The 27162-nt window shown below is 35.2% G+C and overlaps 1 protein-coding gene across 6 annotated transcripts in view; it reads left to right on the top strand.

Moving 5' to 3' along the window:
- Positions 1 to 27162, top strand: part of LOC103671314 (WD repeat containing planar cell polarity effector) — a 416159-nt gene that overhangs the window by 22644 nt on the left and 366353 nt on the right. For 4 of the 6 annotated variants that reach the window (XM_008699919.2, XM_040623427.1, XM_040623425.1 and 1 more), the window contains exon 1: positions 23711 to 23731. The exons of the other annotated variants lie outside the window; for them this stretch is intronic. In XM_008699919.2, the coding sequence (XP_008698141.2) occupies positions 23726 to 23731 (6 nt within the window). In that variant the 5' untranslated portion in view covers positions 23711 to 23725. Of the gene's footprint in view, positions 1 to 23710; positions 23732 to 27162 lie in introns of those variants that run through there. 6 annotated transcript variants of the gene reach the window in all.

The following is a 27162-nucleotide window of genomic DNA, read 5'->3' on the forward strand; positions in this document are numbered from 1 at the left end:
TTTTTTTTTTTTTTTCTTTTTGTTTCTGAGCCTCAGTAATTTCCATTGTTCTATTTCCAAGTTTACAGATTCTTTTTTCTCCATGCTCAGGTCAGCCTTTGAATCTACCTAGTGAATTTTTCATTACAGTTACTATACTTTTCATTTCCATAATTTATTTTTGGTTTATTTTAGGTTTTCTGTTTCTTTATTGATATTTCCATTTTGTTCATACATCATTTTCTTGACTTTCTCTACATCTTCCTTTGGTTCTTTGGGCGTGTGTGAGACAGCTGTTTTAAAGTCTTTTGTCTAGTATATCTACCATTAGGTCTTTCAGGGACAGTTTCTCTTAGTTTTTTACCATTGAATGGGCTGTACTTTGCTGTTTCTTTGTATTCCTTGTGATTTTTGTTGTTGTTGGACAGTAGACATTTGAATTTAATAATATGGTAACTCTGGAAATTGAATTCTCTGCTCTCCCCAGGGTTTGCTGTTATTGTTGTTGTTTGTTGTTTAAATATAGGATGCATCTGTGCTGAGGATAAGACTGAAGTATAAACTTAATGTCTGCTCAGGTCTTTTGTGAGCCATTCTCTGGGCATGCTTGGTCACTTTCTAATTCTCCTTGTATATGTAGTGTTTTTAATGTCTTATTCTTTAGTGCCTGGCTCCCCAAAGAGGAAAAAAGCAAAAAATGAAGAGGGGGGAAAATGGGCACTGACCGTTTAAGTCCTCGGGAAGTCAGTTCAGCAGAGGGGAAGGGGCTTGCAACAATGAAGGGGGGGTGCAACAAGAATGGCTGTCTGCCCCTTTGCCCTGGTGAACAGAAGCAGTAATCAGTTATCAATATTTGAAGGATGGAGTTCTTTTAATTCCACATAGGTGGAATTCAGGAGGCTATGAGAAAGCTGCTCCAGGAACACAGGTACAGTGGTCCACTGGCTGCTACTGTGCTGAAAGTTGAAATTGACTGAAGCAAACAAATTTGCGCATTCACATCTTCTGGAAGTTGCAAGTTTTCATCTGACTCCAGACATCCAAAATAGTTACATAGGACAGATTCTGCCAGTGTAATTGTTGCCTAGGTAGGGAGACAGATACCTGGTGTTTCTTCTACTCTACCATCTTCCCAGAGTCCTCTCCACATAAATTTTTTTTAAATTGAAGGATTATACAGACCTAAATAGTTACTAGTTGACTTAGCTACTAAAAAAGGTGTGGGTTGTACTCTTTTTTAAATGCAAGAATAGTATTAGGTATCTTGGAAGTTATTTGGTTTAGGTGACATGCAAAACAGTTTTTGCAAATATTCTCAAGTGGCTTCTAAAGTGAATACAGAATATTTTTTTTTTCAATTTGTTTTAAAAGATTTTATTTATTTGAGAGGGAGAGAGAGAGAGCACATGCATGTGCACTAGAGCGGGGGCAGAGGGAGAGAGACAAGCAGACTCCCTGCTGAGTGCAGAGCCAACTTGGGGCTCAATCCCAGGACCCTGAGATCATGACGTGAGCCAAAGTCAGATGCTTAGCCACCCAGGCACCCCAGAGTATTTTTAAAATGATTATTATATTCACTTTGACAGGTCTTAAACATAGTAATTCCAAAATCAACGTTAGTTGTAGAAGAAATAAAAGTGCTTGTAATTTAAGTTAAAATTGTAGTCACAATGGTAGCTGCTTTATTACTATTTTTTAATATTTTGTATATATACAATCTACATACATCCCAGCATATTTAAATATAAAATATATTTTTAAAAATATGTTTTTTAAAGATTTTATTTATTTGTTGAGAGAGAGAGAGAGAGAGAAAGTGCGCCCACATAGGGGGAGCAGCAGGTGGAGAGAGAAGCAGGCTTCTCGATGAGCAGGGAGCCTGGGATCATGACTTAAGCTGAAGGCAGATGCTTAACCAACTGAGCCACCCAGGTGTCCCTGACTATAAAATATTTGACTAGATTTTCAGGAATGGTGAAGTACAGGATATTTTAACAGGATGAAATTTATGGTCATGTCTTTATCATATAATCAAGTTGCTGTCAGTGGTCGAGAGGTAGAATTGACTAGACTCAGTTGCTAGAACCGCCTCTTAACTTCATATAAAACAAGATAAAATATATCAGGATTCTTTTTGATAAGTACTTGTTTCCAGGACTATGAGCTACCTAACCCTGAGATCTTTTTAAGTAGATGTAATAGAATTTATTGGTTTTTAACTTTACTGCCTAGCTTTGTGATCTTGAACAAGTTTTTCGGTCTCTATAAGCCTCAGTTTATTATTAAAAGGAGGATAACACAAAAATGACCATAAAGACTGGAAATGTAATATAACAATTCCACTCCTATAGAGATCCATTTCAATCAGATGTACAAGAATGTTCATAAGCAGTTTCTAAGAGCAAAACTCTACCCATTTGTCCATCAATAGGAGAATGAATGAATATACTGAAAATGAGTGGACCGTAAATACGTACACTAATATGGATGGATATTAAAAATACAATGTTGAGTGAAAACAAATCACATAATATATGCTATATGACCCTATTTTTATAAAATTTAAAAGTGTATAAAAATCCTATTTAGGGTTTCATACACATCTGGTAAAACCATATAGAATAGCAGAGGAATGATTAATTCAGAAGTCGTGGTAGTGGATAGTGGCTTCTTTGACGGGAAGTAGGAGAGGGTGTACTGTGGTCTTCAAAGTATTGATAATCTGCTTCTTAAGATGTATGGGTACAGGTGTATTTGTTTAATTTATTCTTTTGTATGTTTTTAATATTTATTATATATTTAAATATATACATCTGATCACACTTATTTGTATGAGACTTTATAAAAAATACATAATGCTTAGAGCTTTTTCTTTTATTATGAAATAACACCTTTGAAGTCTCTCATAAATCTTCTACCTTAATACACAAATTTACATTTCTTTAAATCTCATTCAAATTTTCAAGGTTAGATTTAAATTTATCATCTTGCCGTTTTTTTTCTGTTTGTCTCATATGTTCTTTGTTCTCTCTTCCCTCCTTTTCTTCCTTCTTTTTGATTAATTGAAATTTTTTATGATTCCATTTTATCTCTTTTGTTGACTTATTGGTGATAAGAGTTTTGTTATTTACATGACTGCTTTGGGGTTAATAGCATACATCCTAAAAAAAAAAAAAAATAGCATACATCCTTTTCTCATATCTACCTTAAAGTCATGTTATACCACTTTACTTAGAGTATAAGAACATTCAATAAGTTACTTGCGTTTTTCTCTTCCTGGCCATTGTGCTTTGGTTGTTATATATTTTATTTCTTTTTTTCTTTTTCTTTTTTTTTTTTTTAAAGATTTTATTTATTTATTTAACAGAGATAGAGACAGCCAACGAGAGAGGAAACACAAGCAGGGGGAGTGGGAGAGGAAGAAGCAGGCTCATAGCAGAGGAGCCTGATGTGGGGCTCGAACCCAGAACGCTGGGATCACGCCCTGAGCCGAAGGCAGACGCTTAACCGCTGTGCCACCCAGGCGCCCCTATATATTTTATTTCTGTATAAGCTTGAGCCACATACTACATTGTTATTTTGTTTAAACCATTACCTTTTAAGGAGATTTAAATAATGAGGAAAAATATCTAATATTTACTCATGTAGTTACCATTTTTAGTACTTTTCATTGTATAGATCCATATTTCTAGTATGATGTGATTTTTTTTCTGCTTATTTTCTTTTTAAAATATTTATTATAGCACAGAGTGGATGGTGAAAAATGTTCTCAGCTTTGTATGTCTGAAAAAGTCCTTGTTTTACTATTTATTTATTTATTTATTTATTTATTTATTTATTTATTTATTTTTGAAGATTTTGTTTATTAGAGAGAGAGACAGCCAGCCAGAGAGGAAACACAAGCAGGGGGAATGGGAGAGGAAGAAGCAGGCTCCCAGGAGAGGAGCCTGATGCAGGGCTCAATCCCAGAACGCTGGGATTATGCCCTGAGCCAAAGGCAGACGCTTAACGACTAAGCCACCCAGATGCCCCATTACCATTTATTTTGAAAGATATTTTTACTGGGTATAAAATTCTAGGTTGACAGTTTTTTCTTTCAGTACTTTAAAGATGGTGGTCCACTGTCTTTTCCATTTGTCTTGTTTCTGATGTTATCTGCCATCTTTATCTTTTTTTTTTTTTTGTAGGTAAGTGTCTATTTTGTTCTTTATCACTGTTTTTGAGTAATATTACAATATGCCTTGGTCTACTTTTTTCATGTTTCTTGCTCTTGGGTTCTTTGAGATTCTTGAATTGATGAATTTGTAGTTTTCAACAAATTTGGGGAAATTTGGATATTATTTCTTCAAATATTTTGTCTGCTTATCCCCCATCCTGCCACTATTTTGAGGATGCAAATTGTATGTACAGTAGGCTGATTGAAGTCCCACTGCTTACTGATGTTCTGTTCATTTTTTAAATTACTGTTTCTTTCTAGGTTTCATTTTGTAAAGTTTTTTTTCTGTTTCTTCAGGGTCACTATTTCCTTTCTTTTTTTCGTTACATGTAATCTGTTAATTCCATTCATTGTACTTTTCATCTCGCATATTGTAGTTTTCATCTCTAGAAGTTTGATTTGGGTCTTTTTCGTATCTTTCATGTCTGCTAGATTTTTGGAATCTATGAAATACATTATAATAATTGTTTTAATGTTCTAGTCTCTTAATTATAATTGTCGGAGCTGAGTTGGTTTAGATTGATTTTTCTTCTTATTTTGGATCATATTTTTATGTTTCTTTGGATGCAGTAATTTTGTACTGCATGCCAGATGCTATAAATATTATCTTTTGGGGTGCTGGATATTTTTATTTCTCTATAAATAATTTTGAACTTTATTCTGGGATGCAATTATTTGGAAACAGTTTGATCCATCAGAACTTGCTTTTAAGATTTAATAGGTAGAACTGAGTAATGTTCAGCCTAGGGCTAATAATTATTCATTCCTGAGGCAAGACTTTGGTAAACAAGACTTTTCTGGATGCTCTATACAATTATTGTAAATTCCCAAGTTTTTCTGTCAGGCTGGTGGGAGCAGGCACTATTCTTAGCTCCATATGAGTGCCAAGCACTTTTATCTTCAATCACTCCTGGTCTTTCCCTGGTCTTGTGAAATTTTCTTAAATGCACATACTGTCAGTAATCGATTAAATTCTCAAGGGGAACCCTGTGAAGATCTCTGTAGTTCTCCCTCTATGTGGATGTCTCCTCTCCAGAGAATTTTAACCATCTTATCCTCCACAGTCTTCTAGCACTGTCTCCTCAACCCAAGTTGTTTCCTGGCTCCTCCTGATTTTCCCTATTCTGTATCATACCTTCTCTCTCCTAACACAGCTTCAGTATGCCTACAGTTTAGTTTTTAGTTCGTACTTTCTTTTTGGTAAACAAGAACTCTTTTTTCTTGCAAGCTCAGCTATTTTTTTCTCCCTATGGGCCAAGCGTTGTGCTGTTTTTCTCCATGTTTGCCTTGGGAGCTGTTGGAAATGGTGAGTGCTTTTCTTGGGAGGTTTGGCCTCACCCACAACCCAACACCTGGTCCTTACTACAGCCAGGAGAGCTCCTTGGAGACTGATGTGCCCACAGAAGGCCCCATCAGCCTTAGGTACTGGGATGGATTGGATTATTTTCTAGGTGGAAGAACATTCTACTCCTTTAGTTTAACCTTTCCTTGTGAACTAAAATGGGGAAATCACTTTCCAAACAGACAAGCTCAAGTGAGAATAAAAAATAGCCTCTACATAGTAGCCTGACAGTACCTGCATTAGCCGGTGTTTGGATAAGAACAAACCCTTCAAGGGGGTAATGGAACCCTTCTTTGGACCTTAATTGATTTTTGTGTTTGTTCTGCTTTTAATTCTTTGTGGAAAAGTGATTTGTAGTGCAAAGTGGCTTTCCATGTTATAGGTGCTGTATTATGTAATACCGTTCTTACCAAAAAGTCATTTTTGCTTGTTTTGACTTTATTTCTGATCCAGCCCATGGTTATTTTTATTTTTCATTTTATTTCTTCTTGTTTTAACAGTTTTTTTCCCTTCTTATTTCTCCTGCTTTACCAGCCTGGAATGGGATGGAACGGGGGCACTTGGTTTACTCTTTTTTTTTTTTTAATTTTCCAAACCAGTTGGCTGGATATCTTCAGAAAAGTCACCTTTTCCCTGGTGAGTTTGTTACATAAGGTGGAGCCTCATTAGTTATAAATCTGACTGTTAAGAAACTGTGTTTTGTTTTTTACTAAGGATTAAGGCTATCTGGGCCTGGTTGTCCCTTTAGGGTCTGTGCTGTTGTCCACCCCTGATGAGTAGGGTGATCCTGACCCCTGAACAGGGCACCTCCTTACGGAAGTACCCTGTTGTGTAAGGAAGTTCTATAGAATAGTGGTGACTAAAATCTCTTTTGGTAAAATGAGGTTGTTTAAACAATTTACATAATAAATCCAGAACTTGGAGACTCAAAGTGTATTGGCATGAGTTTTTTCTTTTTTTAAATTATTTTTCTTTATTTTTTTTTATAATGATAAGTGTGCTCTTTAATCCCCATCTCCTGTTTCGCCCCTAATGCCCCTCACCTACTTGCCCCCCTGGTAATATCGGTCCATTCTCTAGAGTTAGGAGTCTGTTTCTTGGTTTGTCTCTCTCTCTTTTTTGCCCTTTGCTTGTTTTGTATCTTAAATTCCACGTATAAGTCAGATCATATGGTATTTATTTTTCTCTGAATTATTTTATTTAGCATTATACTCTATCCATGTTATTGCAGATGCCAAGATTTCATTCTTTTTTATGACTGATTAATATTCCATTGACTATTTATACCACCTCTTCTTTATCTATTCATTTATACTTGGGCTGCTTCCATAGTTTGGCTATTGTAAATAATGCTGCAGTAAACATAGGGAATGCATGTATCGCTTTGAATTAGTGTTTTTGAATTTTTGGGGTAAATACCCAGTAATGTGATTACTGGATTGTAGAATAGTTCCATTTTTAACTTTCTGAGAAACTTCCACACTGTTTTCCACAGTGGCTGTACCAGTTTGCACTCCTAACTGGGCACAAGGGTTCTTTTTTCTCCACATCCTCTCTAACACTTGTTGTTTCTTGTGTTTTTGATTTTAGGCATTCTGACAGGTGTGAGGTGATATCTGATTGTAGTTTTCATTTGAATTTCCCTGATGATGAGTGATGTTGAGTGTCTTTTCATGTGCCTGTTGGCCATCTGTATGTCTTCTTTGGAGAAATGTCTGTTCATGATTTTTGCCCATTTTTTAATTGAATATTTGTTTTTTGGGTATTGAGTTGTATCCGTTCTTTATATATTTTGGATACTAACCTTTTATAAGATATATCATTTGCAAATATTTTCTCCCATTCAGTATGTTGTCTTTTAGTTTTGTTGATCTTTTCCTTTGCTGTACTTTCTTTTTGGTAAATATGAACTTTTTCTTGAAAGCTCAGCTATTTTTAAATATCTTTTAAAAAAAATAGTTGGAATTTGCTGAAGAATTGTAAGAATAATGTAAGAACTTCTGAGACCTCTCATCTATATTTACCAGTTAACATCTAGTCACATTTGCTTTGTTAACACTTGTTCTCTCTCTTTCTGTACTTTCTCTCCAAATGTTACTTTTTCTGAACCATTTGATACTAAATTGCAGACATCTTGCTCTTTTTTTACTCCAATATTCTTCAATGAATATTTTCTAAGAATAGGGATGCTCTTTCCCATAACCACCAAATAATATAAAATTCAGATAATTTAACGTGATTGTATACTGTCATGTAGGAAAAAACTTATTCTTCCTTGTATATTTCTCCTTTGCTATTCATACAACACTTCACTTCTGACACTTCTGGTCATCCAATGTATGGGGATTTTTAGTACACCAAATAATTCTTCAGCACCAGCTGGATGTTCTACAATTTCACCCAATTCTGACACTGTCTACCTAGAGATAATGTCAGATCCCACATGTTAAGACCCTAGTCCGTTGAGACTGCCCCTCACTTCAGTGCCAGTAGCAAGTGGTACATCCCTAGGTTACCTCTAACTTCTGTCCAACTTGGCTGCAAATCAGAGGCATATTTGCTTTTTTTGCCAGACCAGCACACAGAACTCAAGGAAACACCTATTTATGTGTGCCAGTGTTTTATATAATAAAGGATATGATAAATGATACAGATGAATAGCCAGATAAAGAGATACATAGAGCAAGGTCTTGGGGTGGGGTCCTGAGTGCTGGAGCTTTTATTTCTATGGAATTGATGTGCGTCACCTTCCTGGTACACAGATGTGTTCACCAGTCTGAAAGCTCTCTGATCCCCATAGTATTGGGATTCTTTATGGAGGTTTTATCACGTAGGCATGATCATTTATTAACTCCATTTCTAGCTCCTTTCCCCTCTAGAGAATGGGGGGATAGGAATGAAAATTCCAAGCTTTTAATCATGGTTTTGTCTTCTTGTGACCAGCCTTGATCTAAGAGCCCACCTCATTAGAACAAAAACCACTCCTACCGTCCAGAAAATTTCAAGGGACTTAGGAGTCCTGTATCAGAAACCAGAGTCAAAGGCCAAATATTCACCTAGAAAAAATGGATAAATGCCTAGGAACATATAATCTTCCAAGACTGAATCATGAAGAAATAGAAAATCTGAATAGACCAATTACCAGCAAGATTGAATCAGTAGTCAAAAACCTTCAAACAAACAAAAGCCCAGGACTACATGGCTTCACTGGTCAGTTCTACCAGACATTCATAGAAGATTTAATACCTATCCTTCTCAAACTGTTCCAAAAAATTGAAGAGGAGGGAATGCTTCTAAACTCATTTTATGAGGCCAGCATTATCTGATACTAAAACCAGACAAGGACACCATAAAAGAGAGAGAGAGAGAGAGGGAAAGAGAGAGAAAAGAAAGAAAATTACAGGCCAATATCCGTAAAGAACATAGATGCAAAAATTCTCAACAAAAGATTAGCAAACTGAATTCAGCAATACATTAAAAAAAAAAAAAGGTCATACACCATGATTGAGTGGGATTTATTCTAGGAATGCAGTGTGGTTCAACATCTGCAAATCAGTCAATGTGATATACTACATTAACAAAATGGAAGATAAAAATCATGTGATCATCTCAATAGTTGTAGGGAAAAAAGGCACTTGACAAAATTCAAGATCCATTTATGATAAAAACTCTCAACAAAACAGGTATAGATGGAATGTACCTCAACATAATAAAGGTCACATATAACAAACCCACAGTTAACATCATACTCAGTGGTGAAAAAGATGGAAGCTTTTCTTTCAAGATCAGGAAAAAGACAAGGATGCCCACTCTTACCACTTTTGTTCAACATAGTATTGGAAGTCCTAGCTGGAGCAATCAGGCAAGAAAAAGAAATAAACGGCATTGAAATTGCAAAGGAAAAGGTAAAAATTTACAGATGACATGAATTAATATATAGAAAACTCTAAAGTCTTCACCAAAAACTTTTAGAACTAATAAACAAATTCAATAAAGTTGCAGGATACAAAAATCAATATACTAAACTCATTTCCATTCTTATACACTTACAATGAGCTATCAGAAAAAAGGAGTTTGCATCAAAGGAATAAAATACCTAGGAATAAATTTAACCTTGGAGGTCAAAAACGGGTATACTGGAATCTACAAGACATTGATGAAGGAAATTGACAACAATACATATAAATGGAAAGAGATTCAATGCTCATGGATTGGAAGAGTTAGTATTGTTAAAATGTTTTTATCACCCCAAACTGTAGATTCAGTATAATCCCTCTCAAAATTCCAATGGCATTTTTCACAGAAATAGAAAAAACAATGTTAAAATTTTTATGGAGCCATAAAAGATTCTGAATAGCCAAAGGAATCTTGAGAAAAAACAAAGCTGAGGGTGTATCACACTCCCCAATCTCAAACTGTATTACAAAGCTATAGTAATTAAAATAGTGTAGTATTGGCATAAAAACAGACACATAGATCAGTGAAATAGTATAGAGAGCCCCCAAATAAATCTGTGTATATATGACCAATTTATGACAAAAGTGGCAAAAATATACCATAGGGACAGACAGTCTCTTCAATAAATGGTGCTGGGAAAACTGGATAGCTATTTGCAAAAGAATGAAACTGGATCGCTATCTTACCTTACACAAAAAGTAACTCAAAATGGATTTAAGATATCAAAAAAATGGATTAAAGACTTGAATGTAATACCAGAAACCATAAACTTGTTGGAGAAGACAGGTAGTCAGCATCACTCTTAGAGTTTTTTTTTGGCCTGGGGGGTCTGACTCCAAATGCAATGGCAACAAAAGCAAAAATAAACAAATGAGACTATATTAAACAAAAAGATTCTGGTAAGCGAAGGAAATCATCAACAAAACAACAAGGCAACCACATACATGGGAGAACATATTTGCAAGTCATATATTTAATTATGGTTTAACATCCAAAATCTATAAAGAACTCCTACAACTCAATAACAAAAAAACCCAAGACAATCTGATTACAAAATAGGCAGAGGGTATGAATAGACCTTTTTTCCAAATGGAAAAAAGATGGCCAGCAGGTACATGAAAAGATGCTCAACGCTAATCATCAGGGGAATGCAAATCAAAACCACAATGAGATATTACCTCACACCTGTCAGGATGAATATTATCAGAAAGATAAGAAATAACAGGTGTTGGCAAGGATGTGGAGAAAAGAGAACCCTCACGCAATGTTGATGGGAATGTGAATTGATGCAGCTACTATGGAAAACAATATGGAGGTTCCTCAAAAAACTAAAAATAGAACTACCATACAATCCAGCAATTTCACTTCTAGGTATTTATCTGAAGAAAACGAAAACAGTAATTTGAAAAGATACATGCACTCCTATGTTCATTGCAGCATTATTCACATAGTCAAGATATGGAAACAACCAGTGTTCATTGATGGGTGAATGGATAAAGAAGAAGTGGTATGTATGTGTACAGTGGAATGCTACTCAGTCATAAAAAAGAATGGAATCTTACCATTCGTTACAACAGGGACTGACTTGAGGATATTATACTAAGTGAAATATATCAGGCAGAAAGAGATTCCATGGATTTCACTTATATATGGAATCTAGAAAACAAAACAAAACAAAGCAAAACTCATTGAAGAGAACAGATTGGTGGTTTCCAGAGGGGAAGTGGGTTGGGAGTTTAGTTAAACTGGAAAAGGGAGGGTCAAGAGTTACAAACTTCCAGTCATAAATAAGTCGTGGCATTTTAATGTATGGCATGGTGACTATAGTCAATAATATCGTATTGCATATTATATAACTTAATATTATGATGCGGAAAGCTAGACTTAACTGTGGTGATCATTTCACAGTGTATATAAATATCAAATCATTATGTTGTATACCTGCAACTGAAGCAATGTTATATGTCAGTTTTGCCTAAAAAAAAAAAAAAGACGCAAATATTCAAACTAAATATGTTCCTCGTATGTTATTACTTAGGAAATTATAAGAGTTTTGGAACCTCTGTGCTGGGAACTGAGGTCAAAGGCTAAATATTAGAACAAAAGATTCTTCTAGCACCCCTTTTACAGGGGTTTTAGGAGCTCTCTGTCAGGAACTAGAGGGAGAGACCAATATATATATTTCTTCTTATTTCTCAACTATTATATAGTATACTCTTATGCTCACATTTTGCCAGTTTTCTCAATAATATCCTATAACATTTTTAAAAAAAGATTTTATTAAGAAAGTGAGAGCGAGTGGGGAGTGGGGTGGGGAGGAGCAGAGGGAGAGGGACAAGCAGACTCTGTATTGAGTGTGGATCCCTTTGTGGGGCTCAGTCCCACAACTCTAAGATCATGACCTGAGCCGAAATCAAGAGTTTGGTGCGTTCAACCAACTGAGCCACCTAGGTGCCTCAACATTTTTTTTTAAAAGATTTTATTTTTTAAGTAATCTCTATACCCAATGTGAGCCTTGAATTTACAACCCTGAGATCAAGAGTTGCATGCTAGCCAGGCACCCCAACATTTTTTCTTCAATACACGATCATGCCCTTTTCCCTTTGTAATTAATATGTGATCAGTGGTGACATACTTTGTATCTTAAGATCCAGTTTCTCATCAAAATTTAACCAATAGTTTTAGCTTTCACTGCTAATTTTTTTCTTGAATCAGTTATTAGTATGAAAGTAAAATGGTCTTCAAAGTCTGTCATTTTTCAACATTTATTAGATGCCCTTCTGCTGTAAGTTTGTTTTCCCTTATCTATCAGTGTATCATCTATTCTTACTATGAACACTTCTGACACCAAATGTACATGTTTTTTACACCAAACAATTATCCAGTTCTCTGTGGACACCAAATGGGTATCCTACAATTCAGTTCAGTTCTGACACTACCTGGAGTTAGCAAGATTACAAAATAGGCAGAGGGTATGAATAAAAAAAGGAGCTGGGAAGACCTCTCGGAACCTAGGGAAAGACAAACTGTGAGATTTTAGTCCTACACTCCCTTTCCCCGAAGAGGAACAATAGGACAATTATGTGAGCCTCATGGAGAATAGAAATGATAGGCCATTCTGGAATCTCAGAAGATTATGGATTCTTGGTTATCTTGTCCATCTAGCTTTAGGAGTTCACAGATCCACCAATAACCTGGCTTCTTTTTAAGTCTTTCTGCTTTTCTTCTTACTCTTAACTGTCTGGTATATCCATAATTGCTGAGAAAAAGAGAGAGAGGGAGAGAGACATGGGAGGTTCTCAGCATTGTTGCTTGGTCAGAGCTTCCTCTACCAGAACCCTCATAGTTTGCTTACCAATCTTCAGACTATGTCAGGTGCCCATTCCCAGCCCACTCAGGTATATGTATGGAGTCATGATTTTCAGAACACATTCCTTTTCATGGAATATCCTATGGCTTGCTCCCCTTGTAGTAGGGTTGTTGGAGAGGGCATTTTCCCTAAGTGGCTATTATGGATATAGTTTGCAATATGTATTTACATCCTGGTTCTTCATCCTTCCAGAACAGAGCCTTACTCTGTCTGTAGGCAATATAAGCCAAGTGATTGACTTTCTGAGTTATTTTCAGAATATTAATATGTGATATTTATTTTAATTCATTTTCAGTAATGATAATGCTGAAAATTGGTATAAAACTTAGATAAGGATTTTCAATAATCTAATACCTGGTATTATTCACTGAAAGTATTATGAAAGCATGACTGTTAATTAAGTGTGCTTCATTAATTTAGCCTGATCTGATCAAGAGGTATAAATATAACTGTATATTTCCTCATACTTTTGTGTTACTATAGCATCATCATTTAGTATTTTCCTTAAAAGAGCTATTTAGCGCTTTCTATGAAAATCTGTGTAGACTAGACTGTTTTCCCTTAACATTTTCCAAAAGCTCAAAATAGACTTCCCACATTGTGTAATTTGCTTCTGAAAATTTCCTGCATTGAGTTTCACTTGTTCATGTGTTCTTGTTATTTAATATGACTGAAATATTAATAACTAATTGTTTAAAGTGGAGTATTTCAGTTAATTCCATGTATAATTAAAAAATTTAAATACATTAACATTTCACAACATAGTCTGTGATTGGGATTAGGACTGTTGGTGTTTGCTATTCAAATACTCAGTATAATATTTGATATTTGGATAAAATGCTATTTTTCATATCAAGTATTTGTTTAAAATTTTAGAGGGGATATACTAGGGAGCTTGGAAAATTTGTATTTAACATAAAATTATTTGATTATTTTCAGATATTAAAAATACAGAACAGCTTTTGGGAATCTCACAGGCTTATATGACTATTAGAGTTTGCAGGTTTGCATCCTTAATGTTTTTTTTTGTCATACATAAAACATTTATCTCTAGGTCTTGCTCAAAATGGAATAAAAGGTGGGAAAAGTGAGATGAAATACGCTTTCAATTCTTTTCTAGAGAACATAAAACTCTCTCATTTCTTTTAAGCAGATTCTCCCAAATGATTAACTTGATTTCACAAGAGGAAACAAACTTTTATTTTAAAGTACAATACTTTCCTTGTACATTGTGTGAATTGTTTAATGTGTTGACGTTTTATAAAGCTGCCTGATGGAACCAACTATTTACAACAAGCCCAGGCCAGCTAGGATGACTTGGGAAGGGCATATAGACTTACGGAAGTTAAACTACTACAAGGCGAGATTATTCTAGAGACATGAAGTCTGGGTTTTGGCTTGAGGAAATATCACTTTGAAATTATTCTCTAGGTAGGATTAAATAACAATTTGAAATATGTATCTAAAATGAATGAAGTTACCACACTGAATAGAACTCATTGCCAAGGGATTTTTAAAAACATTTTCGTTACTGTTATTTTAAATGCTATAAGAGTGTTTGAATTGTGGCACTACTTTATAATGAAGACTTTAAAACAACATGTTCTTTCCTGGCTGTGAAAATGTGATTTTTATTGTAAATTATGAAAAAAAATCTAAAAAAAAATGAAAAAAAAGTTGATTATGAGAAAGCTGTTAACTAGTGATATTTAACCTATGTCTGACTGAAAAGATAAAATTACTAAACTGTGTGCCTGTAAAAAGAAGATGAACTCTCAATGCCAAATTATGAATCATGCTTCTCATTGTAATAAACAACTGGGTGAAAAGTTAAAATACAGGTGTCTAGGATTCAGTTATTTTCTGAATTCCTATTCTAGGTGGTGGAAATGATCATTTAATATTAGGAAAATTGTAATTTTTTATATTGTCTATAGGATTTATATGTATGTATACACATATATACACAAACTATATGCTGTATATGTTTAGTATGAGTTTATGTACTATAACATATAAGATATTCTTATATTTACAATATACAGTATATATACTATATATTATACAAGGTATATATGTATATATGTGTAATGTATGTATATTTATGTAGTGTGTGTGTGTGTATAGAGAGAGAGAGAGAGACAGAAACAGACAGGGGCTGACAGATATACTGCCTATAGTAGAGAACTGCATTTCTAGGTTATTTCTATTATGTCATATGGAGAAATAATTAGTAATCCTAAGTCTTTTTAGTTATAGCAGTTATCTTCTAAGCAGGACTTCCTTTGCCATATATTTTAAGGTTGTACTGTATAGAATTACTGGTGGCAGTTGTGTATGTATATCTTTGCGTTTTAGCCCTCTACTAAGCAGACTATTGTCAAAGGACATTTTTTTTTTTTTTTAAAGTATGCTCCACGCCAATGTGGGGCTTGAACTCAGGACGCTGAGAATAATAGTTGCATGCTCCACTGACTGGGCCAGCCAGCCATGCCCAATATGGGGCTTGAACTCAGGACGCTGAGAATGAGTCACATGCTCTACTGACTGAGCCACCCAGGCACCCTGTCAAAGGATACATTTTAAAAGAGAATGTGATCATGACTTTTATGCAAATAGAAAATGAATATATATTAAAGATTATATTTAACTTATTAATGGTATTATGATTTGTTGCCAGTTCAAAGTACCACATGTTTATGGTCAAATAAGGGATGGTGAAATGAATGTACAAGTGAATGCAGAACAGATAAAACTGATCCATATCCACTGGACAATAATCAGGACCAATTTGCATTTCTAGGACATTTGTATTATTATCCGTTTCCACAAGTTAATGTCTCTCTCTACAGAGTTATAAAAAAGTCTAGTCAATGACAAAGGCCTGAGCTAGTCAAGACACTCATTAAATTTCAGTCTTTCACAGTTTTTCCTTACTGTTCAATACTGTTTTCATTTCCGGTATTTTATATTAACTTGATTTGAGTAGTTGCAAGAGAGAAATTGTTTCACGTCCATCTATTTATTTCAGTTTAGTCACGTAAGTTCTGTGAGGGCAGGTACTCAAAAATGCATGAATCTATAAATAAAATGATATTCTGAGTGTAAATGCAAAAGTTGAAGGGTTAAAACCTGTGTCCTGCTTCAGAAAGTAGAAGAAAATAGGGTTTTTATAATCTAATATTATTTTAATTGTAATGGAGGAGTCAGTTATTTGAAGGAATCTAGCAGTGAATACTTTTGAAAAGCAAGAATTTTCTTCGGATAGAATTAATTCCTCCTTGCCTTTTTATTTTATAAATGAGAGCTTTGTATATCACATTTTAGGTTGGCCATAACTTCAACTCCAAAATAATTAGAAGCACTGAACCATGAATGAAGCAAGTACGGCATGTTATATTTATGAAATCCTCATATTGTATGATTTTGCTCTGATGTTTGCTCTCTTGCCAATCATTGTACTTTCCATTTTATAACTAATAATAATATATAGAGCTAACTTAGAGTTACATACCCTTCTCATTTTGAGGAATACCAATATGGTGAGGTAAACTCTACCTATACTTGGTATTCCTGGCAATTGGACTGTGCGTCAGATAGTCCTGCTCAGGGCATTGACTCTTAAGGGAGTGATGGTTGTCAAATTAGTTAGACAGATGATGCAGCTGTGGAGTAGTTCCAGCAGTATGGGTGTGGAGAGTGGGGATGAATATTCAGTGAGTTCTCGGGGCTATGGGGCCTGAGTTTATGGCTTAGGATTTTCATCATACCTTACCTCCTTTGATTTCCTTTGGAGCCTGATTCTTTGGGCAGTTTCTTTTCTGCTAAAGTTAACTGGACTTCATTTCTGTTGTTTATTAAGCAAACAAAAACCAAAACAAAACTCTAATAGAAGAAACAAATACATGATTATGTTTCTAGTTATATGATCATTATCAAATTTTCATAGGACAAAGTGAAGTATATATTATTGTATGTGGGAAAAATAGAAACAATGCTGAAATCATTAGGTTGCTGAATTGTAACCTAACAGACCACATGAGTCAGCTTATGGAATAATAGTATAACTATGAATATATCATTTTGAAGTATTGTAATCCATCTTTTACCTTAGAGTCACATGCCCAAGAATATCCTTTGAATATTTAAAACTCCTCTGGCATCTTAAAATAGTAACTGCTTCTAGTAATAGTGGAGTAGCTCGTATTGAACTAATCCTCCTGCAGAAAACCATTATAAATTCTGGACAAAATACAAAAACCCCACAACTGAAGGCACTGGAGAGTGACCATAAGCAGGCTGAAATGGAAGGGGAGTCAACACTTGGAGAGAATAACACTGCATAAACAAAAATGAGATTTTATTGCCAGCAGAGCTGCATTACAAGACATGCTGAAGGGAGTTCTTCAGGCTGAAGGGAAATGATACGAGATGGAAACTTGGATTTTCCATAGGAATAAAGAGCACCAGAAATGGGAAGTATGCGGGTAAATGTATTTATTATTCCCGAATTCATTTAAAACATATGTGACTGATTAAGGTAAAAATTGCAATGTTGTATTGTAAGGTTTAAATATGGCATATGTAAATGTAGTAACCTACAATGATTATAGCATAATGTCGAGGAAGGGAAATTGCAAGGTTCCTACATTTTTCATGAAGTGGTACAATATTAACTCTCAGTAGACTGTGAAAAGTTAAGGATGTATGTTGTTATCCTTAGAGCAACCACTAAAAAATAATGCAAAGAGGGATTGCTAAAATATGAGGTTAGCAGTTTTCAATATGCTGGCATGCAGCTGAATCCAGATTTCAAAAAAGAATGACAAATGTATTTAAATGATTAGATTTCAAACATAAGATAATTTTTAAATGGTGGAGTAGAAAATATTAGCAGTATGTAAAGTACTGAAATAATGCAGAAACTCCCTGGTAAATAATAATAATTATTGTTAAAATTTATTGAGTGCTATGTATCAGCATTGTGTTAAGCTCTTTACATATATTATCACATTTATTCATTACGCATCCTTAATGCAGTAGTTACTATTATTAGTTCCATTTTACCATAAGTGAGGTATTATTATTATTTTTTTTTTTTTTAAAGATTTTATTTATTTATGTGACAGAGAGACAGCCAGTGAGAGAGGGAACACAGCAGGGGGAGTGGGAGAGGAAGAAGCAGGCTCCTAGCGGAGGAGCCTGATGTGGGACTCGATCCCCGTACGCCAGGATCACGCCCTGAGCCGAAGGCAGACGCTTTAACGACTGCGCTACCCAGGCGCCCCTATAAGTGAGGTATTAAATAATGTGGCTTTAAATAATTTACCCAAGGTATCATAGCTAGTAAGTGGCAGAGGCAAAATTGGAACCCAGAATACCTGATTTTAGAGCTTGTGCTTCTAACTACTGTATTATATTTCCTCAGAAAATGAAACCTAATTTAAGCTTCATGGCCAACATATTGCAAATAAAGTACAGTATATGAATGAAACTAAATTGAGGGTGAAGCATTTGTTAAAATATGAAGTATGAGAAAACGTCAATTCCTATTTCTAATATTCTTAGCATTCTTTTTTCCTCATGTGTAATATATACATTTCAGTTTCTCCTATATAAACTTGATAATGATCATCTATCTAAGTGTATCTCTGTGGTTAATCCCTGGGGTGGATAATTCCTATCCCAAATTCCTCACCCTTTGGCTTTATTTTGTTGCTTCGTGCTTTCTTTACTTTGGTGGCCCCCTCTTTCAATATATCTGGCTGGAAAACAAGAGCTTCTTAACAGCCTGGAGTAGGAAAAATGAGGGAAAAGTTTGTGATTGACAGGCCATGGAGAAGAGAAAAATCAGGCTACTGTTTGGTGGGGGAAGGACGTAGAATTATATTGAATGCCCTCTGTGTCTCAGGTTCATAAAAATGTTCTGCCTTCTGTCTTCTGCCATTTCTGTTTAACAATACATGGTATAGCTACATTTTCAAACTTTTTTTTGTTAAATAGCAAAGAACCTTTTTTTTCAAATTAAAAATTTCATTTTATTCCAATGTGTAAAACAAAAGCGGTATTTTATTTACACAGATATTTTAGTAAGTTTGCATTTGTAATGTTTGCATCAAGTCAGTGAGATTAATCACTTTTTGCTAAAAGCAGAATTTGAAAATGAGTACTGTAGATAATTATGATCTTAGTCTCAGCAACCAATTATTTCTGTGGTTTTAGTTGCTGAATATTGAGATAAGTGGTGAAAAATGGCCCCTGCTAACAGAGGGGCAGGGAGTCACTGTATCACATCCCCACCCCTTTTCTTGGGTTATCTTGAGTGATTATAATTATGTATAGGTTTAAGGCATGTAAAAAAATCTGAAAGATCTTTTGAACTGCTCATCAGGGGTGCTTCCTGTGGTTGAAGTCAGGTAACCTATTCTGAGGGACCACTGACTAGACTGAAAATATGCTTGCTAGCCACATCAACCAGGATACAGCAAATATGGAGGTGGAGAGTTTTGGGGGTATTAGCCATCACACATACTATCATTTTTTTAAAATCTGCCTTTTTGCTTTTGTATGTCAGTGATAGCTCCAGTGCACTTATGCCTTGCCCATGTGATTTAGCAAATGTTTGTAGTCAGGAAATTGGGTATAGGCCCCAGCACCAAAGATAAAGAAGGAAGAAAGCCAGGTGGTGGTCATTTTCAGGTAGGGTAACACTTAAATCCTTGGGCCCTCCCATCTGTTTTTTGACATTGCTTCCTTGGGCTTCTCTCCATCCAGTTGGATCTTTGCATAGATGACATGGTATAACTCTATCAGATGTATGTAAAATAATTCATAACATATATGAGGCACAAAGGAAAAAAAATATATAATTGTACCCTGCCCCGTTAAGAAATAGAACATTATCAGTGCTTCTAAAGCACCTATATGTCCCTTCACAATTTCATTCCCTTCTTTCAATCCTGAGTTTTGAGTTATTCTCTGGCTTTTCTTCGTAAATTTCTCATTTACATCCTAAGTCATGTTGTGTTTAATTTTGATCATTTTAAAATTTTATATAAATGAAATCATATGTATTTTTCTTCATCTTGCTCCTTCGCTGAGTATAGTTGAGAGTCAATCATGTTGTTGTCTGCTGTGTACTTTATTCTCTATATTAGTGACCTTTGGGTTGTTCTTGATTTTTAAGTATTTCAAACATTGCTACCATATACATTTCTGTACTTGTCTCTCAGTACACATGAGAAGCTCTCGTGGAATTTTTAAAGCTCTTCAGAGGACTGTCTTCAGGAATCCCCTTAGTAGTTTCCACAGTCAGAGACTTCTTCCTGATTTCTTATTTAAACTAATTATAGTTTAACTTGTTTCCTTATATTCTAGAAAGCATAGTGGTTGAACCACCTTCAAAACTCCCAACTGTCTCATGTCTTTGTAATTTTGGGCATGTTATTTAACCTCTCTGGTCTCAGGTCCTCACCTGCAAACTACCTCATGTGGTTGTTGTAAGGATCAATGAATTAATCTATGCAAAGAGCCTGAAACATGGTAAACATTTAATAAATGTTATTATCATTATTCTCTTCTACCCATAATGGAAATGGAAAAAGCTTGTCATTATCTTTTATGAGAGACCCATTTGTACATTTAAATTTATTACTTCCCAGTCCTGTTCTTTTGAAAGCTTACTTATCAGTAAAAATTTACTTATTTATTCCAAAAATTTAAACACTTAACTAGATGCATGGCATTATATAAGTCACTGGGCATACAATCAGCAACTAAACTGATGTCTCTGCCCTTAAGAAACTTAAAAGCTTAGTAGGGTTAGAGACATAAAATAAATACACAAGTGTTGAATTTCAAACTGTTATTAGTGCTATGAAAGGAAATAATATGGACTATGAGGAGGATAAGAGCAAGGAACTGTCTCCTTGAGATGGAGGGACTAGAGAAAGCCCCTTTTAGTAACTGATATTTAAGCTGCAGTAAAAGCAAAGTAGGAAGAGTGTTCCCTATAGGGGGTCATCATGTGCCAGGACTTTCAGGTGAAGATCCTGGTGTGTTGGGGGCCTAGGGGAAGCCAGAGAGGCTAAAACTTAGCAAGGTGGGAGCAGTGAAATTAGAGATATTGGAAGAGATACATGCAAGAACTTGCAGGCCAAGTAAAGAGCAACAAAGGGGAATTGCAATGAATTTGAAGTTGGTGAGTGGCAGGATCCACTTACATCATAAAGGAGCTGCCTGTAGCATAGAGAAGGTATTAAATATAGATTAGTTGAGGAGGCTGTAATCATTTTCAGAGGTGGCAGATGATAATGGCAGTGGAGATGGAGAGAACTAGACATTCAGAAATATTTAAGGTATAAAATAGACAGACTGGGGGGCGCCTGGGTGGCGTAGTCGTTAAGCGTCTGCCTTCGGCCCGGGGTGTGATCCCAGCGTTCTGGGATCGAGTCCCACATCAAGCTCCTCTGCTAGGAGCCTGCTTCTTCCTCTCCCACTCCCCCTGCTTGTGTTCCCTCTCTCGCTGGCTGTCTCTCTATGTCAAATAAATAAATAAAATCTTTAAAAAAAAAAAAAGAATAGACAGACTGGGTGATGGTTGTATTTGTAACCATGGGTAGTGGAAAGAAGGAGGTGTCAAAGATAGCTCTGGTTTTTGATTTATCAACCTTCTTTGCTAACTTTTGAATTGTATTTGTCATTTTTTATTCAATATGCCCAGATTTACAACTTTTCTCTTTAGTTGTATAAACTAATAGAATTTAGTGCTTTTTAAAAATAGATGCTTGGGGTGCCTGTCACAGTCAGAGGAATGTGCACTCTTGATCTTGGGGTTGTGAGGTTGAACCCCACGTTGGGTGTAGATTACTTGAGTGAATAAATAAATAAAAACTTTAAAAAAACCTAAAATCTTAATAAAAATAGATGCTTAACTAATGTGAGATTCTTGGTTTTATATACCAAGAATTTCCTGCTTGCTTTTTAGATTACCTAGCAATATGACAATTTTCAAAATTTTTGAGACTTTACAATAAGCAAGGCGCTGGTTAGACAAAGTGAGTGATTCGGAAGTAATTAAATGTAAGCACAGTACCACTGACACCCTATTTTCTTCAGTGGCTCCTAGATGTCTTAAGTATATCTTATAGGGTTTGAATATTTCTTGAATTTTCTGAATATTTCTTTAATTGTCTTCTAGCATATTTTTTATTGGCTCTGACTAGTGGCCATTCATACATTTATTCAGACCCTTATTGAACTTAATTGTATTTTCAATCATGTATTCATAACAACAAGTAAATACGTTTTTGCTCATTTAAAAAACAATCCTTTTTAGGAAGATCTTAAAACAGTCTCCTACAAGCTCCTACAAAAGGTTGCAGTTTTCTTTTTTTTAAATTGGATTATAGTTGACATACAATGTAACATTAGTTTTAGGTGTACAACATAGGGATTGGACAACTCTGTATGTTATGCTATGCTCCCCACAAGTGTAACTACCATCTGTCACCATACAAAGCTATTACAGTACCATTGGCTATATTCCCTGTGCTGGTGCCTTTTATCCTGAGAGTTGCAGTTGTAAATTCTAATATTGTAGAATTTGATAATCACTCCATACTCAGTCTGTTAATGGCCTTCAAGTCTTAGGATAAATCCTATTTCATTTTACTTCTGTCATTCTAAACAGAAGTAGTCTTATCCTTTTGGTCTTTTTTACATAAATACACTATACTTGATTGTTTTAGGTGTTCTTTAAGGGTCCTTAACGAGGTCCATTATTTTCTTTTTGATGTATTAGGTATTTGATAGTTGCTTCAGCCAGTCATCTGTCCTGACTGAAAATATTTAGCTAACACTGGGCCTACAACCAGTTCTAAAAAACATTTATTATTTCCCTTTGGGTAGTTCTTATTCATTGATAACACTTCCAAATGAAATTATAACCAGTTCATTACAGGCATGTGTCATATGAAATCTAAACGACTTTCTAAACTTTCTCTTTTGTTCCCTCATCAGACTATTAAAAAAAAAAGTGTTGCCAGGGTGCCTGGCTGGCTCAGTCACTAGAGCATGAGACTCTTGATCTTGGGGTCATGAGTTCGAGCCCCATGTTGGGCACAGAGATTACTTAAAGAAAAATACATTGCCTAATAATCCTGTTTTTTAAAATTTAATTTTTCCCTTTTACTTTTCTAGAGATAAAAGTTAGATTCATGAGCATAAAGTTTTCAACATCACTGAATCTAATGTCCTGCTACATTCAACATTCTGTGTCTTAATGGAATTTTTCTAATCTTTTGGTACTTTCTTTAAAATTTTTTAATGGATTTTTCTCAAAGATAAGTATTAACTCAGTTCCTTTAACTTTGAAGATGCCTTTCATTGAACTTTTAGATTTAAAAAAGATCAGCTAAGTCCTCTTTAATTAGGCTATTGCTTATTTATACTTGGTTTTCTACCCAAACAATTATTTTTGTGTGTTTTCCAAGTTTTTTTGGGGAAAAGAAAATCATTTTGTGTGTTTAGGGAGTACATGCTGTTATGTTGGCTGTGGGCTTCTGCATTTCATTCCTTTTTAAATGACTACAGCTAATTTTGTGATTTTATGTAACTTAAGAGTGACTCAGAAGTCAGCGCAGTTTTAAGTTTTAGTAGTTTCAGAAGTATAAATGCTACAGACTTAAAAAGAAATCATTTGAAATTTTAACTATTGAAATTTCTCTTATATTCATGTTTTTATGGATTTCAAATAGCAAAATTTTAATTTTAATTTTTTGTTTCAGTCCTTTTGATTGAAGATGGCAGACATTGAAGAAAAAGTTACCTGTGCTCTTGATTAGCTGAAATCAAGTTCACAATGATAGTAAGAAGAAAATTCACTTCCTATTATAAGAAGGAGGCTCCACACAAACGTATAATTAACAACTAGATGAAAAGCTCAGGGACATTGGACTTAGTTTATGTTAAACCTAGATCTGGGAGATGCCAGCAAGGTAGAGACTATGGCTAAAATTGAGACAGTGTTGGCACAGAGTCCCCAAAACATGCATTGAACATCTGCTGAACCAAATATTCTAAAAACCCCAGGTTATCGAATTCTAACAGTGAAACTCCAAAGCATGCCTACTTGTTCAAATACTGCAAAAATGTTTACTATGCTACGTTAGACTGCTGACAAGTAATAAAGTGAAAAATTGAAAATTTTCTAATTATATTTTTTACATGTTGACCTTTTCTGATGAAGCACATTTCTACCTAAATGGCAAGATTGTTTATCACATGTTAGTTGTGGTGTTTGTTGTACAGAAAAGCCTCAGAAAATTTGACAACATGAGAATCCTCAAAGTTAACATTAGTGTGCTGTTAAGAAGTCTTGCATTATTGGCCCCCTTTTTTTTATTGAGATATAATTCATAGACCATGCAATTCACCCTTTTAAAGTGTACAATTCAGTGATTGTTAGTGCACTCACAAAGTTTGCAACCGTCACCACTCTCTAAATCAGATCATTTTCATCATACCTGAAAAAAAAAATCCATATGCATTAGCTGTCACTCTCCATCTTTCCCTCTGTCCAGCCCTTAGCAACTAATCTTTCTGTCTCTATGGATTTGCCCAGTCCATATGTTTCATAGAAATGGACTTAGATAATATGTGACCTTTTGTGTCTTTTGACTCTTTCTTTTTGAAGAATCTATAATCAATGATGATTCTGACTTGCAGTGTGTTAGATTTTTTAAATTTCCACATTGTGGTGGTTATATTATTAAATAATAACATTTTCAGCAAGACAAAATACTTGTTACTGTGTTTTTAGCATATGTGACAGTTTCTGCATGACACTTTTTTGAATTAGTGGACATCTTCTTGCTTGCTCTCTTCTGTCACCTGTTCTATTTTCATTAGATGTTTTTGTGAGGTCATTTCAAAACTATTGTATAATCATCAAAACCTTTTTCTTTAAAAGATTTTATTTATTTATTTGAGAGAGAGTGAGAGGGAGACACAGAGGAAGAGGGAAAGGGAAAAGCAGACTCCCCGCTCACCAGGGAGCCCAATGTGGAGCTTGATCCCAGGATCACAGGGTCACGAGCTGAGCCAAAGGCAGACACTTAACTGACTGAGCCACCCAGGTGCCCCTAATCATCAAAACCTTATTCTTTGGATGATCTTAGGACTAGAACTACAAATGAAATTCTTTTCAGTCAGTGAACCAGTATTGGGCTATATGTGTGTGTATATATACGTGTGTATTTGTGTATGGTACCTACAAATATTTCTTAGCTATGTCCAAGGAGAGGATCTAGAAGCACTAACAATCTAGTAGCAGTGAGCACACTTGTGTCCAGATCTTGGTTTCTAGATGTTATTCTCCACTAAAAGGAATTAGGGCTTCTTAGTTTTGTTTTGTTTTTTCTTTTTCTTTTTTGTTCCTTTTCTCTTTTTTTTGGATCAGGCTTTATTATAATTTTTTTTTTTCCAAAATCAGACTTTTCTTAAACAAATCAAAGGACACCTCTTTGAAGGTCCAAACAGTCTCCACTGGAAGCAAGGTGGAACTCTGCAGAGGACTGACCTGTGGGAAGGAACAGCCAAAACACAACAGCAGAGTGCACACAGTATACATCCCAAACACTTCCTGAAGCTTCAGGCTCTGGACAGTGTATGACCCTCTCTTAATATGGCATTTGTCTCAGGAGCAGGAAACATAGCAAGCTTTTATAACACACTAATGACAGAAACCTAGACATAATGACAAGACGGAGGCATTCTCCCCAAAAGAATGATCAAGAAGAAATCACAGCCAGGGATTTCTGAACAAGAATTTAGAACACCAGTCATAAGACTAGCTGTGCTTGAAAGTATAGAAGATACCAGAGAAAAACCCCTGCTGCAGAGTTAAAAGACCTAAAAACTAATCAGGCTAAAATAAAAAATGCTGTAATTGAGGTGCAAAACTGACTGGATGTAATCACAATGAGGATAGAAGAAGCAGAGGATTCAATAGGTGGTATAGAAGATAAAATTATGGAAAATAATGAAGCTGAAAAGAAGAGGGAAAGAAAACTATTAGATCACGAATATAGACTTAGGGAACTCAGCGATTCCACAAAGTGCAATAATATCCATATCATAGGAGCCCCAGAAGAAGAGTGGGGAAAAAAGGGGCAGAAAGTTTATTTGAACAAATTATAGCTGAGAACTTCCCTAATCTGGGGAAGAAAACAGGCACTCAAGTCCAAGAGGCCTGAAGAACTCCCCTCAAAACCAACAAAAACAGATCAACACCAAGACATGGCATAGTGAAACTTGCAAAATACAAAGATAAAGAGAGAATTTGGAAAGCAGCTAGGGACAAAGGGTCCTTAACCTATAAGGGTAGACACATAAGTTTAGCAGCACACCTGCCCACAGAAACTGAGTCAGAAGAGAATGAGATGAAATATTCAATATGCTAAATGGGAAAAATATGCAGCCAAGAATACTATATTCAGCAAAGCTGTCATTCAGAATAAAAGGAGAGATGAAGAGTTTCCAAGACAAGCAAAGACTAAAGGGAGATCATGAACACAAAACCAGCTCTGCAAGAAATCAAAGGGGATCCTTTGAGTGGGAAATAGAGACCAAAAGCAATGAAGACTAGAAGGGACCAGAGACAATCCACAGGAACAGTGACTTTACAGGTATAAATGGCACTAAATTCATATCTATCAGTAATGACTCTGAATGTAAATGGACTCAATGCTCCAATCAAAAGACATAGGGTATCAGAATGGATTAAAAAACAAGACCCATTGGTATGCTGCTTATAAGAAAGTCATTTTAAACCCAAAGACACCTCCAGATTGGAAGTGAGGGGGTGGAGGACCATTTATCCTGCTAATGGATATCAAAAGAAAGCTGGTTTAGCCATACACATATCAGACAAAGTAGACTTTAAACCAAAGACTGTAGCAAGAGATGAAGAAGGGCACTATGTCATAATAAAGGGGTTTATCCAACAAGAAGACTAACAATTGTAAATACTTAGGCCCCCAACATGGGAGCACCCAGTTATATAAATCGATAGCAAGGTTAAGGAAACTCATTGATAATAATATAATAATAGTAGGGGACTTAAACACCCCATTCAGGGCAATGGACAGATCATCTAACCGGCAGATTAACAAGGAAACAATGGCTTTGAATGACACACTGGACCAGAGGGACTTAACAGATATATTCAGAGCATTTCATCCTAAAGCAGCAGAATACACATTCTTTTTTGAATGCACATGGAACATTCTTCAAAAT

Source organism: Ursus maritimus, unplaced genomic scaffold (genome assembly GCF_017311325.1).
Source record: "Ursus maritimus isolate PB19 unplaced genomic scaffold, ASM1731132v1 scaffold_6, whole genome shotgun sequence".
NCBI classification, from domain to species: domain Eukaryota; kingdom Metazoa; phylum Chordata; class Mammalia; order Carnivora; family Ursidae; genus Ursus; species Ursus maritimus.